Source organism: Triticum urartu, unplaced genomic scaffold (genome assembly GCF_003073215.2).
Source record: "Triticum urartu cultivar G1812 unplaced genomic scaffold, Tu2.1 TuUngrouped_contig_259, whole genome shotgun sequence".
Lineage (NCBI taxonomy): Eukaryota > Viridiplantae > Streptophyta > Magnoliopsida > Poales > Poaceae > Triticum > Triticum urartu.
Genome location: NW_024113078.1, coordinates 5,402 through 25,091, shown reverse-complemented (window position 1 = coordinate 25,091; position 19,690 = coordinate 5,402). Strand labels below are relative to the sequence as shown.

Sequence of the window (19,690 nt, the reverse complement as noted above, 5' to 3'; positions counted from 1 at the left end):
TTTCTGGTTAAAAGTGCATCCCGTGGCTGATTTCATCGGTACAATCAGTGTAAAGCAGATGAGAATATGAACATGTAACTAATGTTTTACTACCAATGGTGTGTTATACTTGGTGACATGGAATAGATCGCTTGTGTTGTAAAATGCACACCAATATTCTCCTGTGTAACGGACTGGTTATTCAATAGAAATCTAAAGAAGAAATTGCTCCCATGTGTTTGTGCCTATATTATTATTATTATTATTATTATTATTATTATTATTATTATTATTATTATTAAAAGATGTTTTATTATTATTATTATTATAAAAGATGTATACATATAAAGATGTATATTATTAATAATATTATTATAATTATGATTTTGACGGGTGAGACAAAATGCATCAATGGTATAGATAAACATGCTTGCATTGGTAGTAGGCCAGGATCAATAAATTAGCGGTTTTCCTTTTCCCAGAATGCTCCAACGATAGGTACACATGCTTGCAGTGGCAGAGCTTGATGAAGATTGTTAAGGGGCCTAATCATAGTTGAGGGGCGCACAACTCGACGACTTTTTACGTGAACCTACGAAGAAAGGGGCTCAAGATTTCTCTGTATTGTCTAGTTTGTTGCATTCACGAGGATCATGGGGGCTATCTCCTTTTCAAATGCAAGCAAATCAAGGAGGTTTGGCGTCTTTGTGGATTGGAGGCGGAGTGGCTGCTGTTAATGGACCAGCGAACGACTACGATAATGATAGAGAACTTGATGGCCTTCCCTGTAGAGAAGCAGGCTTTCATCGCTACACTCATGTGGAACTGGTGGTGTGAACGCAACAACCGTAGAGAAGGGGGTAAAGGCAAATTGAGCGAGGAACTAGTATGGATTATCCAACATCAGACGCACGAGTTCTACAATCTTTAGCAAAATCAAAGAACGTTGTTCGATACCCAAACAACGATGGACGCCACCACCCGAGGAGTGGATTAACATTAATATCGACGGCTCCTTCAGGCCAAATGAAAAGAAATGGGGGCTGAGGTGCAATGTTCAAGGACCATGTGGGCGATGTGATGGTTTGTGCTGCAAGTTTTGTTCCTAATATTCTGAATGCCCTACATTCAGAGATGCTTGCTGCTGAAGCTGCACGCCATTTGGCTTCAGACCTGGGAATGGGGAGGGTGTACTTGGAGACAGATGCACTACAACAGAAAGGTGCTATTGATGACAGGGACATTGATTTCTCTGATCTAGGTGTTGTGGTCGATCATTTGAAAGATTTCATTCGGCATTATTTTATTGAGTGTAAGATGGTGTACTGCCCTAGAGTCTGTAATCAGGTTGCTCATACCCTGGCGACCAAGGGATCACTGATGGCCGAAATGGCTTCCTGTGTAATTGACGAACCTGATCCGTGTGTATCTCTCTTAGTGGGGAGCGATTTGGTTTCGCACATTGTTTAATGCAATGCATTGAGGCTAAAAAAAGAATGCTCCAACGATAGGTACACATGCTTGCAGTCGCGGAGCTTGATGAAGATTGTTGAGGGGCCTAATCAGAATTGAGCGGGCGAAGAAGATAAGTTATGCATGAACTCTGAGAAATCTTTGATACTCAAGCCTAATAATAGGGGGGGGGGGGTACACTTACGAGTTTTCCTAGAGTAGGGGGGCAATAGCCCCTTTTGAGCCCCATGAAGCTCCACCACTGCATGCTTGCATTGGTAGTAGGCTAGGATCAATAAATTAGCACCTTTTCTTTTCCTGGATCTGGCCCCAGTTAGCTTTGATGGTGGCGAATGTCGAGTTCATCCTCGCCAGCCTCCTCTACGGCTTTGACTGGCAGTTGCCATCAGGAGTGGAGTCGGAGGATGTTAGCATGGAGGAGGCTGGCCGCGTCATCTTCCACCGAAAGCCCATACTTCCAGTTGGTATAATATAGGCACATCTTTAGATTTATACATCTTTTATAATAATAATAATAAAATTTTAGTATATGACTATATCAACCGAAAAACCACTAATTTCTTTAGATTTATACATCGTTTAGTATATTACTATATTAGCCTTTCCCATAGAAAAACTAACTAGAGAGAAAGATGGAGAAACAATGACGCCGATATAAAAGAATGAAAATAAAGAGGAAGCTTGATGCAAGAACCTCTGAAGGAAAAGAGAACACTGTAATTTATTTCGAAGAATGGAATAATCCAGTTAATCAAAAGATGGTTTACCGTGCATTTGAAACCCTTTGAAGCTCATTTAAACATCCCTTATATTTAGAACCCTTGGTAAAGAAATCTCCTTGACAAAGAGTGGTTATTCTACCGTCCGTGGTTGTTTTGAGATTCATGCTATTTTCCTTGATTGTTGCTAAATTTCATCTCGTTTCACAATGTTCCATCAACAATTTTTTTGTTGCTTGTTTCAACGTGTATCACCATGTTTTCATCGTGTGCCAATAAAAAAAAAGAAATGCACTTGTTTTGGAGCAGGTTTGTGTAGCAAAACCAAAGCCAATCAGCGATACAAATGAAACGTCAGGATACATTTTGAAACGAGAAGAAAATGCCTGATGCAAATGAGAAAAATCCAGTACCGTCTATGAGCGCTTCGAGACACGTGTTTTTTTATTCGTTGTTTTTCAAATTCGTCATGTTTCAAAGCTTCACATTGTTTTCCTTTCTCGAGACTTTAGCATTGTTTTTGTTCCATACACCTTGAGATCAGGGCCGGTCCTGAGATTTCGGGGGCCCGGGGCGAATTAAAAATTGAGGGCCCTTAATATACAAGTCATTGTAATTATATGTGCGTTTGTGTGTGCGTGTATATATATATATATGTGTATATGTATATTTGTCTCAAGAAAATGTATACATAAATTATTATTAGTAATACTTAAATGCATCCAAAATCAGTATGCATATCAAATAATTTATACATATTACCTTAAAAATTTCTTCTAACATTCCTCGATGCAAAGTCACTTATGATGGGGTCGATGTCAATCTCATCCAATAATTTCTTCTCGATGCATAATGTAGGCAAACCATTTAACCTCTCTTGACTCATTGTTGACCTCAAATAATTCTTCAATAATTTCAACTTCGAAAAGCTTCTTTCGGCCGATGCGACTGTCACAGGCACAGTAAATAAGATGCGATAGGCAATGGAGATATTTGGATAACAATCAACTTCTCTGACATGCCCGAAAATCTCCATAGCACACATTACGCCATCTGGCAAAGTGAATCTCATAATCTTCAATTCAGAAATAAGATCATATACCTCAACATCAGATGAACCATTAAGAGAGAAAGTTTCTGCAAATTTTGTGCAACATTCTTCAAGTTCATTGTCACTTAATGACTTTAGGGTGCCCGAGCTCAATAAAAATCCGAATATATCTTTAAACACCATGAGTTCTTCAAATCTATCATTCAAAGAAGTGATTGCCACATCAACCAAAACATTAAAATACTTAACTCGGAAAGCTTTCTCAGCTTCTAGAATTTCTTCTTGACAATCACTTTCGTCATACTGTTTCTTCCTCTTAACACGACGTTTCACTAGAAACAATGGCTCTATTCCCATTTCAGTTGCAATACCTTTAGCGATGCTCAAACTTGAAGAAAACCTCTCATCTCTGTACTTCTCAAAATAGTGTGTTATACCTTTTATTTGCTTCAAAACGGAGTCAATGCACATGGTTGACGATTGCAACATCTTGCTAACTTTATTCACAGCAAACAAAATATCATGCCAGATAATCATACCAAGTAAAAACTCAAAGTGACCAAGTGCATCAAATAAATTTTTTGCATCACTTTTGTCTTTAGGATCAGTGTCAGAAGCATGACGTAACTCAGACAAAGCTAACCTTAACTCAGTGGCTTGATATCTTATTGCTGTAACACTTTTGATTCTACTATCCCGACGACTATTGCATAATGATTTCACGGTCAAACTAGGAACATGTTTAAGCAAAACATACCACCTTTTTGTAGAGCCAGCAAATAATACATATATGCGTTGAACAATTCCAAAAAATGGAACAGCTTTCTCACATGATTTTGCCATATCACAAAGAGTGAGATTGAGACTATGACAAGCACATGGCATATATAATGCTCTTGGATTCATATCAAGTAACCTAGATTGTACCCCTCGGTATTTTCCTTTCATATTAGAACCATTGTCATATCCTTGACCCCTTATATCATTAATATTTAGGCCAAAAGACTCAATAGATTGAAGCAAAACTTTAAAAATCCCTAAGCCAGAAGTGTCATCCACTTTCAAGAACCCCAAAAGGTACTCCTCAATTTTTATTTTGCCATCAAACAGATTAACACATCGGACTAAAAAAGTCATTTGTTCTTGATGACTAACATCAGGGGTACAATCTAGGATAACAGAGAAATACTTAGCCTCTTTAACAACCTTTATAATAGAACATATGATGTCAGAAGCCAACAGAGATATCAACTCATTCTGTATTTTGTGACTGAGATAATGATAATGGATTTCTTTATTCTCAATACGTCTAAGATGATCTTGCATTACCACGTCAAATTCTGCAATCATCTCAATGCAAGCTAAGAAATTACCATTATCATCCTTGTAAAGCTGCTCACTATTTCCGCGAAAAGCCAAGTTGCGTTTACCAAGATATTTCACAACAACTATTATTCTTAACAAAACTTGCCTGACACGTTCTTTCTCCTTTGTTATTTGATCTTGCAATTCCTTGTCAATAGTTTCCTCTTTCCGCAGTCTAACCCTCAATTCATTCCACTTGTTCATGTTAATAATATGCTCGATGCTGTTTTCATGTTCTTTAAGCTTGTCACTAATATGCCTCCAATGTCCTAGTCCATCATGTGCTAAGGAACTCTGACTCCTGTTGATGCTAGACTTGAATATCTTACAACAGAAGCAAAAAACTTTATTGACATCTTTTGAATAAACTAGCCATTTTCTATCATGTTCCTCTCCATTGCTTAATTTTCTATGATAATGAGCATACGAAAAATGTCTTCCTGCATCATCTACCTTGTATTCCATTTTTCCCTCTCTCATAGGTCCTTTCTCAACTAACACATCTCTTGCTTTATTATCAAGATTATCCCAATTTCTTGGATCATAAATATCGGCAGTATAAACTGGTTGTTCATCAACACTAGCAGATTGGGCATGTGCATCCGACGAATTACCTACATTCTCAGAGCCACTTACAACGTACTCCCCCCCCCCCCCCCCCCCCCCCCCTACTCGAATCCTGGCTCCGCCACTACTTGAGATGAGAGGGAAAAAACCCCAATGAAAACCTTTTGAAACATGTGATGACAAATTTAGAAACAGTATTGAAAACAACACGAATCTCAAAGCAGACATAGACGGTGGATTCGTGCGCAGAGTGTCACATGCACGATAGAGTAACTTTTCTGCTCTGTGCTGTGGTGCGGTCCCACACCCACCGGACTCGCGACTCCACCAACCAACCACCGAGCCAGGATTAGAATAGCGGCGCCGATGGGCTGTGCCTGGCGCCATCCGCGTGCGCCACCACCACCAACCGCCCCCCGACGGCCGACGCCATGCTCTCCCTCGCCCGCCGCCCGCTCTCCGCCGCCGTCCCCGCCGGCAACCTCCTCGGCATCCACCTCTTCCAGTGCCCCGTACGCCCCTCTCCTATCTATTCCCCCCATCTCATTTTCCCCCTCTCTTCTTCCTCTCGGAGCCGATGTGAAGAGTTTCCTGCTGGTGGCCAGGACGCGGTGGGCATCGTGGCCAAGCTGTCCGAGTGCATCGCCTCCCGCGGCGGCAACATCCACAGCGTCGACGTCTTCGTCCCCGACGACGCCCCCGTCTTCTACGCCCGCAGGTAGCTCCTTCACCCCACCTCCCTGCCGTGCCGCCTCCATTTCCCACCTCCCATTTCTTTATCCACCTACCATACCATACCAGTCTGTCAGTCGGTCCGACACCTGTTCGACGGATTGCCCATGTACATACAGATTGTTCATCGGCCCTCACCCGAGTCCTCTCACGCAATGCAATCCATACGAATAAGCACCAGCAGAACCTGACAGCAACCTGAGTGGACTCTGAAACCTTTTTATGCCACCACAATCTCGACCGTGCTCAGTCCCAAAGACGTACTGTACTATGCTCACGATAAGACAAAACGGGTGGCCACTTATCTTCAGATTGTCTGGCGCCAATTTGCAGTGAGTTCACCTACAACCCGAGGCTCTGGCCGCGCGACGTGCTTCGCACCGACTTCCTCCGTCTGTCAGACTGCTTCGGTGCACAAAAGTCTACTGTGCGAGTACCTGACATTGACCCCAAGTACAAGATTGCAGTCCTCGCGTCCAAGCAGGTTTGCCGATTTCATACCTCTCTTCCTTACACTTCATTTGGCTAAGATTTCTATGTGAAATTACTCATCTCTCTTTGTGTAGTGATTTTGACAAGTATGTTTCCCTCTTCTTCTAGGACCATTGTTTGTTTGACTTGCTGCATAGATGGCAAGAAGGCAGACTCCCAGTTGACATTCATTGTGTGATAAGGTGAGTGAATCATATAAGGCTTTCTCTCGGCTCTGTTTTTGCTTATCAGATCTGGTGTTTCTCAAGTTGATATGCTCTTTATTTTCTTGTACAGCAACCATGATCGACCTGTAGATAATCATGTGATGCGTTTTCTTCAGAGGCACGAAATCCCCTATCATTACTTACCTACGACTTCTGGGAATAAAAGGGAACAGGAGATACTAGAATTGATTGAAGGTACAGATTTTGTTGTGCTGGCAAGATATATGCAGGTACGCTTATTTTGTCACTTTTTTTTTTGGTTCTTTCTCTCTTCTGGAAGTTGCTACATTGCAATAGAAAAAAAAGGACTGCTAGTGTCTCATACTTCCTCCATCTCAAAATAAGTGTCTTTAATTTAGTACAAAGTTGTAAATCAGTGATTCTTATTTTGGGACGGAGGGAGTATTTTATATACAAGACTTGGACTGTTATTTGGCCATTTCCTAGAGCTATATACGAGTTCTGCAATAAAGTTTACGATATGAGCATATTTAAGTGTAGATCGTTATACTTGTATCTCTGTGGGGCATATGAATATCTTTGTCGCCATAAGGTGTACAGACTTTTTTTTCCTGAGAATCAGGTGTACAGACTTTACGATTCAATAGTGCTAACATCAGATTTCCGCCACACAAATATTGGTGACACAAGTCATTTTCTGTGACAGGTAATGTCTGAAGGCTTTCTTAAAGCATATGGGAAAGATATTATTAATATTCACCATGGCCTCCTTCCCTCGTTCAAAGGAGGAAGTCCTTCTAGACAGGTACTGAAATTTGTTACATTGTGAACCTAATCTGTTTTTTTCTGTTCTTTTTAAATTTGCAAGTTATGTAACTTATTTCAGGCCTTCAATGCTGGGGTGAAGTTGATTGGTGCAACTAGCCATTTTGTTACTCCAGAACTTGATGCTGGGCCAATTATTGAGCAGATGGTAATAATATTTTTGGCATAACGCACGTGCCAAAACTGTTTATCTGTCATTTATAAACTTCTACCGTGCTTAGTTTTTCTGATAGCGTGGACATGAATCAAACGGTCAGTTGATGTCGGATTGCTTTCTTTTCACCAAATTTAGCCAACTTCTCTTCAGGGCGTTCTTTATCATTTGCTCTCCTGAGATTTATCAGCATCGACTTATTCAAAATAATGTCATGCTGCTTGACCACTTTCACAAGTAGAACTGTTATGACATGTGAAATTGTCTTAATAGTGAAGATTCACTTGCTATGATGAAGCTGTATTAAACCAATGCTTTTTTCCCTCGCCTGTTCTAGTAGGCAGTTAGAAATTTAATATTTTCTCTTTTGCATGTGATGCAGGTTGAACGGGTTTCTCACAGAGACACGTTACATAGCTTTGTTGTGAAGTCTGAGAACCTTGAGAAGCAGTGCCTGGCAGAAGCTATCAAGTCATACTGCGAGCTCCGTGTGCTACCATATGAAGTGATGAAGACTGTTGTGTTTTGATTTTTTTATGGATTATTACGATGTGTATTCTTTTTTTTCTTTCAAAAATGAGCAATACATTATTCTTTTGTTAATATATTCACGTCGAGCCATTAGGTGTATCTTAACCTGGGTTGAAGTTATGAGAATAATCAGGCAATATTACATACCTCTTGCCAAAAACACAATTCGCTGTTTATTGCAGACGCTGATAGTGCAAAGCACTTGTCCTAAACTCCTAATACACCCTCTGTCCTGCAAAATTTGTATTCATGTACTAACTGCACCAGTTGAGTTTTAGTGTTTCTAGCCTGTGCCCTACTTGGTCAGCTACATCAACCTGCTGGAGCAGATTTTGCACACCATGAACCCAGCTCTGTTTACTGGTGCTGCTCTCACACTTGAACTCAATCAGGCCCTGTGCTGTACTCAAGCCAAAGCAGCATGTCTCTGGTAAGCCTTTCCCTGGCTCGGTCCACTCTGGGAGCTCACTGTATACCCCATAAACCACACCTGTAAGTATTTTCAAGCATAAGGTCAGTATTCTGATTCCAGGAAGCATTGCCATCAGGTATTGATCGTTGATATGTAAAGCAGAAAATTGTCGACCTACTTTTATTGTTTTTTGATAGCGCACCTCCAATGTGTTTGCTCTTCAGCTTCAATATGACCTGTAATTATCCATATTTACTGTTAATTGATATTCAATTGTATATAGTGTACACATGTTCACCAGAATTGGGCAGAGTTATATAACCGTAAACCTTTTGTGTCCTATTACAAATGAAGCCAAGGAGGGGAATGCCCTACCTGTGATCTCTTGTTAATGTAGACTGATAGCCGTCTCTTGTGTAAATCCCCTGATTGGAACAAAAGTTTGCTTGTCAGGTCTCTTGATCATGCTTCAGAAGTTCAGATTTAGTTCCATCAAAATGTAATTAAATGTTCCAGATAGTTAAGTACTCCATCCGTTCCAAAGTAAGTGTTTTAGTTCAAATTTGAACTAAAACCGTGACACTTATGTTGGAACGGAGGGAATAGTTCTCACCTTTTCTTGTGCGTTTTAGCAGCTTGCCTTCCTTGCACCAGATATCAGGACTCCAGGAAGGGGCCTTGTCATAAGGAATGACTCTGGCATTGCTTCTCGCCTCGCGCTGGATCCTCTTCTTCAGCGCCGCAGCTCCTCTCAAAGCTTTGCACACAGTATCATCAGGGGGCACAGAATTCAATCATCTTTCGTATACCATTGATACACACAGCATATGGATTTCAGTGCTATGGCAGCTATGGATTTCTCACCTGTCGCTGCGGCCGCTGTGAGCGTCATCAGATCACCCAGACCGGTGACACCAACTGCAGACTGGACAGTAGAGGACACCTGCTCATGACCAGCCCCTGCAAGTTGGGCTGCCTCGGCGCAGTGTGAAGCCAGAAGCTTGGTGGCAGACTCCATGGCTGCAGCTATCTTGGAGTCCTGGCTGTCACAGCTGGTGGCTGCAGTGACGGCTGCTACCGCGGCGGACACCTGGGCCATGGAGACCATCGCGTGCGCCTGGGCTCGGTCGGCGCGTGCCTTGTCTCTTCCCCTGTGGCCTGCAGCCTCCTTGTGTTGGAAATACCACCTGGTTACCGAGTTGGAATGGCGGCGACAGCTGATGGAGCTCCTTGTTGCATCTAGCTGCAGAGCAGAAATAGTTACAAACTCTATTGCATTTCAATTAATTTGTTTTTTTTTTGGGTCCAACCTAATCGACACTTGCAGATAAGTAAGAGCAGGCAGAAAAAAAGGGAAAGAAGCAAGAGACGATGTGGATTGATTGGTTACATGTTGGCGCTGGAGCTGTTGACTGGAGGCGGCGGGGGTGGCGAGGAGCTTGTAGGAGGAGGTCTCCGTGTCGTGCAAGGCGGACGTGCGTGGCAGAAGAAGACTGTCAACGGGGGCGAAAAAGCTCCGCTTGCTGCTCCCTTTGAGCAGCAGGGCCTTGGATATCTCGTTGGCGGACACGCTCCAGGACCTGGACAGGTACTCCATGGGCTCCATGGGGGTTTGCGGTGGAGGCACCGCCGCTGACGACGCAGGCATCTGGTCATCCATGCCGTGACGGGCGAGAAGAAGAGCAGGAGGCATGCCCAGCCGTCTCTTGCAAACTCTGTCCATGTCCATGGCCAAGGGCGACCAAGCAGCAGCAGAGTGTGAATGTCCTTGCTGGGCACCAGCGCGGTAGGCTAGCCAGGGTTATATGGAAGGAGAGGAGGGAGAGGGAGCGGAGGAGCAGAGCACAGGGTCAGCAGCAAGGTTAGTGTGCTAGCTACAATGTATGGTGATGCCGTGATGGTGATGGTGATGCATGCGCGTGAAGGCAGGGGGACAGCTCCCAGGTAATCTTTGCTGCCCTGTCTCCCTAATGACAGTTAGGTGGCGCAGAGAGTTGTTAACCAGTCATGCGTGCATTTGGGTCCCGCCCCGTCCCAGTATAATGGAATGGAATGGAAGGCTCCTCATCTTGTGTCTGCTCCGGTCAACCTCGTCACTACCCATTTAGTGCCTTTTCTTCTGCTATAATACTAAGAGGGAGGAGGAGAATCAGGTGGTGATAAGACTAGGTTGTCGTTTGCAGCAATACTTTTGTGTTAAGAGAGAAGATGCATGCCATGCCATGCCATGATGAAGACGGAGGGTAGGAGGTAGGTGGTGGTCCTCGCATTGCATTGCCTTTTCTACTGCCGCTGCACGGAGCTCAATTGGTTTGGTTGGTCTTATCATTTGATTTGATTTCAAAAGATGAAGCATTCTTTTCGGACAAGGGTCGATGGAAGGGCGGCAACTCTCCCTGCCCCTGGGGGTCATAAGAAAGTTTCCCCAGAGAAAATGGGGGGAAGGACTCTACCTACTAATGGTGAGACTAGGCTCCTCCTCAGCTCATGTATCAAGGTGCCTCTCTTTTAGCCGCATCTTACCTTCTAATCTTCTCTTAAAAGTACGTAAGAATCATATATCTTCTAATCTTCCCGTGTGATAAGGTGAATGAATCATATAAGCCTTTCTTCAGGCCCTGTTACCTTTTGCTTATCAGAATATGCTTTTCCTCAAGTTGATATGCTCTTTATTTTCTTGTACAGCAACCACGATCGACCTACAGATAATCATGTCATGCGTTTTCTTCAGAGGCACGAAATACCCTATCAGTACTTACCAACGACTTCTGCGAATAAAAGAGAACAAGAGATATTAGAACCGATTGAAGGTACAGATTTCGTTGTGCTGGCGAGATATATGCAGGTAAGTTTATTTTGTCACGGTCTTTATTTTCCTTGTTCTAGCATAGCATGTAATACAGATTTCTGCCGCACAGATATTGGTGACACAAATCATTTTTTCTTGCAGGTAATGTCTGACAACTTTCTTCAATCATACGGGAAAGATATTATTAATATTCACATTTGTAACAGGTATTGAAACTGTCCACAAAGGAGGAAATCCTTCTAGACAGCTATTAATAATCACGGTCTTTATTTGTGAACCTAATCTGATTAATTTTCTATTTAAAATTTAAAACTGTGTAACTTCTTTCAGGCCTTCTAGCCATTTTGTTACTCCAGAACTTGATGCTGGGCCAATCATTGAGCAAATGGTAATAATATTTTTCTCATAGACTTGAGTACCATAATTATTTATATGTACCTAATGGCTCAGTTTTTCTGATAGTTTGGACATGAATAAATTGGCAGTCAATCTGGAATTGCTTTTTTTCACCAACCTGGGTTAACATCTCTTTAGGACGTTCTTTATCATTTTCCCTCGGTGGGAATTTTTACCACCGATTTATGTCCAAAATAATGTCATACTTGACCACTTTCATATTAAAACTGCTGTGGAATAGTCTGCTTCGTGAAGATGCACATGCTATGCTGAAGATTTATTAAGCCAATGATTTTTTATCTCGCTTATCCCAATAGCCAGTTGGAAATTTAGTATTTTCTCCTTTGCATCTGATGCAGGTTGAACGAGTTTCTCACAGGGACACGTTACATAGCTTTGTTGTGAAGTCTGAGAACCTTGAGAAGCAATGCCTAGCAGAAGCTATCAAGTCATACTGCGAGCTCCGTGTGCTACCATATGAAGTGATGAAGACCGTTTTGTGTTGAACCCTTTTTTTTTATTAATTGTTACAATGTGTATTCTTTTTCCAAAACTAGCAGTACATTATTCGTTAATTAAGTAATATACTCATGTCGAGCCATTAGGTGTATCTTAACCTGGGTTGAAGTTATGAGAATAATCAGGCAATATTACATACCTCTTGCCAAAAACACAATTTGCTGTTTATTGCAGACACCGATAGTGCAAAGCACTTGTCCTAAACTCCTAATACACCCTCTCTGTCCTGCAAAATTTGTATTTCATGTACTAACTGCACCAGTTGAGTTTTAGTGTTTCTAGCCTGTGCCCTACTTGGTCAGCTACATCAACCTGCTGGAGCAGATTTTGCACGCCATGAACCCAGCTCTGTTTACTGGTGCGGCTCTCACACTTGAACTCAACCAGGCCCTGTGCTGTACTCAAGCCAAAGCAGCATGTCTCTGGTAAGCCTTTCCCAGGCTCGGTCCAGTCTGGGAGCTCACTGTATACCCCATAAACCACACCTGTAAATATTTTGAAGCACCAGGTCAGTATTCAGATTCAGGGAGCATCGACATCAGGTATTAACTGCTGAGATATAGAACAGCTAAACCTACTTTTATTGTTTTTTGATAGTGCGCCTCCAATGTGTTTGCTCTTCAGCTTCAATATGACCTGTAATTATCCGGACTTACTGTTAACTGATATTCAATTGTATATGATGCACACCTATTCATCAGAACATTGATATTTCCGTTAAGAAAATACTGAAAAGGGGGTTAGCCTGGCTGGAAAATCTATTCACCAGAATTAGCCCAGACCCCAGAATTATATAAATGCAAACCTTTTGTGTCCTATTTTACAAAGGAAGCTCTGGAGGGGAATTGCCCTACCTGTGACCTCTTGTTGATGTAGATTGATACCCGTCTCTTGTGTAAATCCCCTGATTCAGGGACAAAAGTTTGCGTGTCAGGTCTCTTGATCATGCTTCAGAAGTTCAGATTTTATTGTCAGCAGAATGTAATTAAATGCTCTCAATAGTTTATTAGCTCTCACCTTTTCTTGTTCGTTTTAGCAGCTTGCCTTCCTTGCACCAGATATCAGGACTCCAGGACAGAGGGGCCTTCTCATAAGGAATGACGCTTGCATTGCTTCTGGCCTCGCGCTGGACCCTCTTCTTCAGCGTCGCAGCTCCTCTCAAAGCTTTGCACGCAATATCATCAGGAGGCACACAATTCAGCCATCTATCGTATATAACAGCAGATGAATTTCAGTGTGATGACAATTTATGGGGATTTCTCACCTGTCGCTGCGGCCGCTGTGAGCGTCATCAGATCACCTGGGCCCGCGACATCGACCGCAGACCGGACTGCAGAGGACACCTGCTCATGACCAGCCCCTGCAAGCTGGGCCGCCTCAGCGCAGTGCGAAGCCAGCAGCTTGGTGGCGGAAGCCATGGCTGCAGCTATCTTGGAGTCTTGGTTGTCAAAGCTGGTGGCCGCGGTGACGGCGGCCACCGCGACGGACACCTGGGCCACGGAGACCATGGCGTGCGCCTGGGCCCTGTCGGCTCGCGCCTTTTCCTTTCTGCCGTGCTTGGCGGTCTCCTTGTATTGGAAGTACCATCTGGTCACTGAGTTGGAGTGGCGGTGGCAGCTGATGGAGCTCCTCCCTGTTGCATGTAGCTGCAGATCGGAGAGATGGCTGGGTGAGTAAAAGCAAGCAGATGAGAAATGGTTACTACTTACTACTAACTCTTTTGCGTCCGAATTTGTTGTTTCCAACTTGATTGACACATACATATATGTTGCAGAGCAGAAAAAGAAGGGAAGAAGCAAGAGACGGTGTGGATTGATTGGTTACATGTTGTTGGCGCTGGAGCTGGTGACCGGAAGCGGCAGGGGAGGCGACGAGCTCGTAGGAGGACGTCTCCGTATCCGGTATGGTGGCCGTGCGTGGTGGAAGAAGAGTGTCGACGGGGGCGAGGAAGCTCCGCTTGGTGGCCCCTTTGAGCCGCAGGGCCTTGGATATCTCCTCGGCGGAGACGCTCCAGGACCTGGACAGGTATTCCATGGGCTCAACGGGGGTCTGCGGCGGAGGCACGGCCGCTGCAGTCGATGACGTAGGCATCTGCTCATCCATGCCGTGAAGGGCGAGAAGGAGAGCAGGAGGCATGCCCGGCCGTCTCTTGCAAACTCTCTCCATCTCCATGGTGAATGGCAACCAAGCAGCAGAGTGTGAGTGTCCTTGTTGGGCACCAGGCGTAGGCTAGCCAGGGTTATATGGGAGGAGGGAGAGGGAGGAGCAGATCACAGGGTCAGCTGCAATGTATGGTACGGTGATGGCGATGCATGCGCGATCGAGGGGACAGGAGGGGGACAAGTGAGCCCCAGGTAATCTTTTCTGCCTTGTCTCTCCCTCCTCTACCCCGTTGGTTGCTGCATTTGTTAATCCGTCATGCATGCATGCATCTGGGAGGGAGGTTGTTAGGCTAGTCATAGTGGGAGTAACTTAGCAAGTAACATAGCGCACTTTAAGAAAGTTTTGCTTATGTGGTATGTAGTTAATGAGAAGTGATAACATAATATGTTATTGTAACATAGCGCTTCCTAAGACAAGATGAGTCTACAAGCTAATTAATGAAGTCCTCTATGACATTACTACTATGTTACTTTACACTATGAAGGTAGTAACTTAGACTAATGTCACTAGTATAAGTTACTCCCCACTATGACCAGCCTTAGAGAAGGTGACATGCATGGGTCCCGTCCCGAAGGCTCTACTCTACCTTCTTCTTGTGTCTGGAGGTGCCTGTCCTCCTGTGCTCCGGTCAACCTTGTTATACTGCTACGAGTGCCTCCTCTTTTCTGCTAATGAGCTATGAGGCTAGTCATAGTGGGTGGGAGTAACATAACATACCCTAAGACAAGTTTGCTTATGTGACAGAAAATTCGGAATAGCTGCACACACGACCTTTTATGCATGGAGGGATTCAATCCAATGATTTTTAGCCTGTGTCGTCCATGCATCGTCCGCAAAATCATCGGCTGTGTAGCATTGCTCCAGAAAATTAATGAAGATAGAGGTGTTTGTGGTAACATACTATTCATTCCGTTTCAAAATATAGCGTGTCCTCGGTTCTCGTGCTTCAACTTTGACCATTAATTTAACCAATGAGACCAAGTACGACGGGAGCAAAATTTATACCAATGAATTCGTATTCAAAAGAACTTTTCAATTATATAATTTTTGCTCCCTCCGCAGTAGGTCTTGTTGGTTAAATTTATAGTCAAAGTTAAATCTTAGGAAATGCGGACACACTAAATTTTTGAACGGAGGGAGTATGTGTTACCGTATAACATAACGCAGCCCAAGGTAAAATGAATGTACAACCTAATAATAAATAAAACCATCTATCTATCTATCGATGATACCACGTGTACGTTACTTTGCCCTATGAAGACACTATGACTATAAGATGAGGAGGAGAATCAGGTGGTGATAAGACTAGGTTGTCGTTTGCAGCAATACCTTTTGTGTCAAGAGAGAAGATGCAGCATGCCATGATGAGGCTGCAGGTGGTCCGGTCCTCCTCGCGTTGCCCGTGCGCTGCACACCTTTTCTACTGCTGCACGGAGCTCAACTAGCGAGTAATCTTATGATTTGATTTCCTTCAAAAGATGAGGGACAATTCTCCCTGCCTCTAGGTGGTTAGAAAAATCGGGGATGGAGTCTACCTACCTACCACTAATATAATGGTGAGACTAAGCTCCTCGGCTCATGTATTAGCTGGCCTTTTTATTTGTTAGATGAGATCGACCAAAGTGGTGCCATATATTGCCAGCAGCACTCAAGATCTTTCCTTTCTTCCCTTTTCTGTTGCCAAATTAAGAAAAACACTTACCCTGACACATGGACGACGGACATATGCTTCAGTGAGTATAGTTTGTAAGAGTGTTACTATATACTACTCCCTCAAATTCATAATAAGTGCCGCATTATTAAACTAAGGTTAGTTCTTTTTTTTTGCGGGGGAAACTAAGGTTAGTTCAAAACAGCGACACTTATTTTGGATCGGAGGGAGTACTAATCTGGCAGGAGGAACCACAGAGCACTTGGCCGCATGCAGCTTTGCAGGTGCCTGCCTCTTCCTTTCGTTTCCCTGTGAATGAATGAGTAGTACCTACCGGGGTACATATGTCGTCTGTCTGTACAGCCTTCTCCTTGTGGATGCATGCAAAGGTGCCTCTCTTTTAAACGCATCTTATCTTCTATCCTCTCTTAAAAGTATGGATCATCATGTCTGCCAAGGCACCAACCCCATACGTGCACTGTTTAGTTTTTCTTGTTTGTGAGGGGCAGAGGGAGCAGCCGAAGCTGCGTCCTCACTCTGTGGTGCAGTGCAGGGCAATTAGCAATGACTAGTCTTTTCTCCACTGGGATGGGAGGAGGAATCCCCACCTGTTTATTGATCTCTGTTAAAAAGAAATTGACCAGTTTATGTGAGAAACCGGATCAAAAATCATGATCCAGTTTACGAGGAAAACCGAACCGAGAACCAGCCCAGGGCAATACATCTCGCCGAGGCAACAACATGACAAACACCAAAAAAACACCCAAGTGCATAGTCACCTATAGAGCCAGGATTAGAGCTAACCCATGGTCAATTTTTTTTAGGCAACATAGATTTTTTAATGCTTGTAAATTCCCCCAAACTACCCCACGTAAAAACATCAAATATGAACTCAACACTTTACGATTTAACAATATGACAAATACTACAAATGACAATATGAGGATACACAAGATTACCAAATAACAACACGGGGATGACATGATGCATCAATTCGAGTTCAATCACAATCAATACATACACAACTCTACTCCATTCGTTTCGGAATATAAGGTGTACCTATTTTCGTGCAAGTCAAACTTGTGTATGTTTGACCAAGATTATAGAATAAAATATCAACATCTACAATATAAAATAAATAAATCTAGAAATACTTTTCATGATGGACCTAACGATAGAAATTTTGTACCGTAGATATTGATATTTTTTTCTAAATTTTTTGGTCAAACATGCACATTTGAAAAAACTAATGCACCTTATATTTTGAAACGGAGGTATTTCAATTCAGTTTAAGGTAAATGTTCAATGCATCAATTGATTCGTTTATTTACAAAAATAAATCTTTTCGTCCAAAGCAACTAGGAACAGTTCCTGCTCAGGTAGGCGAGCAGCTGCACGAGACCGTAGTCCCGCATTCTTGACGTCGACAACTTGAAGTCAGAGCCCGACCATTGGCGCAAGAAGAGTCACAACAGCAGGACTGCAGATGTGGAGCATTGCTAGTCCGCCACCATGCCATGCATTGGGGGGGACATGGCGTGATCGCAGGGCCTGGTCATGGTGTGCCTCGCGGAATCTTTGCGCACCATCGCCCTCCGCCATCACCAAGGCAACACCAGAGAAAAAGGAGAACAACCATCATATCCAGATATGATGGAGCACCTTCTCATACAAGGATGATTTTCGAGCCGATGAACCGTACCACCGCAAGCGACGCGATCTGAGTGTTTGTTGAGAGGAGTAGTTACGGGTGCATGAAGCCACCTGACGATTGATTTCTGTGTGTGTGGCCTGATCGATGCAACAGTCACATTTTCAATAGTTTGTGGTAAAAATAGTCATGTTATCAACCAACAACTCATTATACTAACAGTCTCTCTCTTTCAATTAACTCATCTTCTTTATCATTGCAAAACTCAGGTAAACATAAGCACCCAACAACGCGAATACGAATCCATGCCTATGTTCCTTGGAATTTATTTTTCAAACAGAAATATGGATCCCAAACTCAGGTCTCTTTGGCAATTTACAAAACCCTTACTCTCTCTGTTAATTATTTTTTAACAAATTTGCACACGACCACCCCCTCCCCCTTTATTTTGACATCTTAACGCGAATTAACCCAGTTAGCAATTTTTCATCTGGATTGCCCACTTAGAGAGAGTTTCACCAGTTTTTCTGTCCCCCCTTTAAAACTTTTTATGTTGCAGATAGTTCTTTTGGTGGTTCTTTTCTGGACAAAGCTTCAATGGGGTTACGTCTACTATGACGCAACGCCCAGAAGCAAATGCGGTGAATAAGAATAAGGTGAATGCAATGAACACAGAGTTGAGTGACATGAATAATAGTCATCAAGGCGAGGCAATAGGGAAGAAACCGTGTCTAACTAATCAATTCAACTGATTAGGACACCAGTCCACCAGGGTTCAAATCCTGGTGCTCGCATTTATTCTTGGATTTATTTCAGGATTTCCGGCGATGCGCATTCAGTGGGAGGAGATGTTCCCATCGACGACGAGGTGCCTACGGTGACTTCGTAAATTTGAAGATGATATGCCGGCTCAGTCTTTCGGAGGTGCTCATAGAGGTAGGGTGCGCGTGTGTGCGTTTATAGAGATGAGTATATGCGCGTGTATATGAACGCTTGTGTCTGTACTGATGTTAAAAAAAACTGATTAGGACACCGAGAAAAACATGAGGAGAAATATTGTGACGTGACGCGCCACATGTACCTAGTGGTCGGGACCTACATGATAGATCACTACATGGGATAAAATCTGGCAAACGAACACCAAATAGGGTAAAACCTAATAGAACATTCGCTAAATAGGGCAATTAGGATGAAAAGCTTTTAAATAGTGCAACTTGCTCCAAATATGTTAAAGCAGGGGGGTAAAAAACGAAATTTCACTCTAATCTAATAAAGGTAAGGGTATGTACAATGATTGATAAGACGGTCTTATCTTACACCCACCATCCAATTAAGATATGACAATAAAACATAACGTACAATGGGTTATATGTTAGTCTTATCTCTGTTCCTAAATTTATGGTGAGACAAACTGTACTAAGAGATCATCTCTTGATTAAAATAAGACAAAACTCTTTTTTTATTTCTCTCTCCTCCACCTCAGCAATGTTAAGGCTAAGATATAACCATTATACATGCCCTAAAGAGGGACTTGGCGTATGCTCAAAAAAAAAAAGAGGGATTTGGCGGAGAGCAGTTGTGCTATGACTTTTCCTAAGAGCATCTCCAACAGGTGCTGCAAAAGACGCGCCCGCGCGGTAAAATTTGGGTTTAGCGCGCGCCGGCTGGTACCGCGCGCTCCAGTGGTGGCGGGAAGTTACCGCGCGCGGAAAGCGTTTGCGCGCGCGCGGGAGAAAGCGGCACGCGGCGCGGTAGATTTGACGCGCCGCTTCGCGCGCGCCTATAAAATGCCGCGCTCGCCACGCGCACAGACACAGCCACGCACCCTCCCCTCACAACCTCGCCGCTTCGCCGCTTTCCGCGCCACCACCGCGCCACCATGCCGCCGCGCCGCCGGGGTTCGTCGGGCTACCGCGGCGTCTGCGAGCGCCCCAACGGCTAGTACTCCGCCGAGATCCGGTCCGGCGACGTCCGGCTCGGCCTCGGGTCGTTCCGGAGCGCGTACGAGGCGGCCCGCGCGTACGACACGGCGGC

General features: G+C 43.6%; 3 protein-coding genes across 6 annotated transcripts; 2 read left to right on the top strand and 1 right to left on the bottom strand.

Moving 5' to 3' along the window:
- Positions 1–5,500: 5,500 nt before the first annotated feature.
- On the top strand, positions 5,501–8,201 carry LOC125527016 (formyltetrahydrofolate deformylase 1, mitochondrial-like). Of its 2 annotated transcripts, XM_048691595.1 has the most exons (8): positions 5,503–5,666; positions 5,760–5,872; positions 6,220–6,370; positions 6,487–6,560; positions 6,655–6,814; positions 7,252–7,350; positions 7,432–7,518; positions 7,907–8,201. In XM_048691595.1, the coding sequence occupies exons 1-8, from the start codon at positions 5,586–5,588 to the stop codon at positions 8,051–8,053; spliced, it is 912 nt and encodes a 303-aa protein (XP_048547552.1). In that variant the 5' UTR covers positions 5,503–5,585; the 3' UTR covers positions 8,054–8,201. The 2 variants fall into 2 exon arrangements, with proteins under 2 accessions (XP_048547551.1, XP_048547552.1); XM_048691594.1 differs by having other exon boundaries at positions 5,501–5,872.
- A 108-nt stretch (positions 8,202–8,309) lies between these two features.
- Positions 8,310–17,863, bottom strand: LOC125527015. The gene is made up of 13 exons (XM_048691593.1): positions 14,016–17,863; positions 13,456–13,837; positions 13,209–13,355; positions 13,046–13,095; positions 12,770–12,827; positions 12,446–12,676; positions 11,227–11,235; positions 9,881–10,258; positions 9,332–9,736; positions 9,081–9,224; positions 8,843–8,892; positions 8,646–8,703; positions 8,310–8,545 (listed from the first exon to the last, which is right to left on the bottom strand). Exons 1-13 carry the CDS (start codon positions 14,361–14,363, stop codon positions 8,310–8,312), a joined length of 2,496 nt encoding a protein of 831 aa, XP_048547550.1. The 5' UTR covers positions 14,364–17,863.
- On the top strand, positions 9,647–12,325 carry LOC125527017 (formyltetrahydrofolate deformylase 2, mitochondrial-like). 3 transcript variants are annotated; one of them, XM_048691598.1, is made up of 6 exons: positions 9,647–10,717; positions 10,815–10,929; positions 11,153–11,312; positions 11,418–11,482; positions 11,607–11,664; positions 12,032–12,325. In XM_048691598.1, exons 3-6 carry the CDS (start codon positions 11,184–11,186, stop codon positions 12,176–12,178), a joined length of 399 nt encoding a protein of 132 aa, XP_048547555.1. In that variant the 5' UTR covers positions 9,647–10,717; positions 10,815–10,929; positions 11,153–11,183; the 3' UTR covers positions 12,179–12,325. The 3 variants fall into 3 exon arrangements, with proteins under 3 accessions (XP_048547555.1, XP_048547554.1, XP_048547553.1); XM_048691597.1 differs by having other exon boundaries at positions 9,647–10,929; XM_048691596.1 differs by having other exon boundaries at positions 9,647–10,964.
- Positions 17,864–19,690: the final 1,827 nt, after the last annotated feature.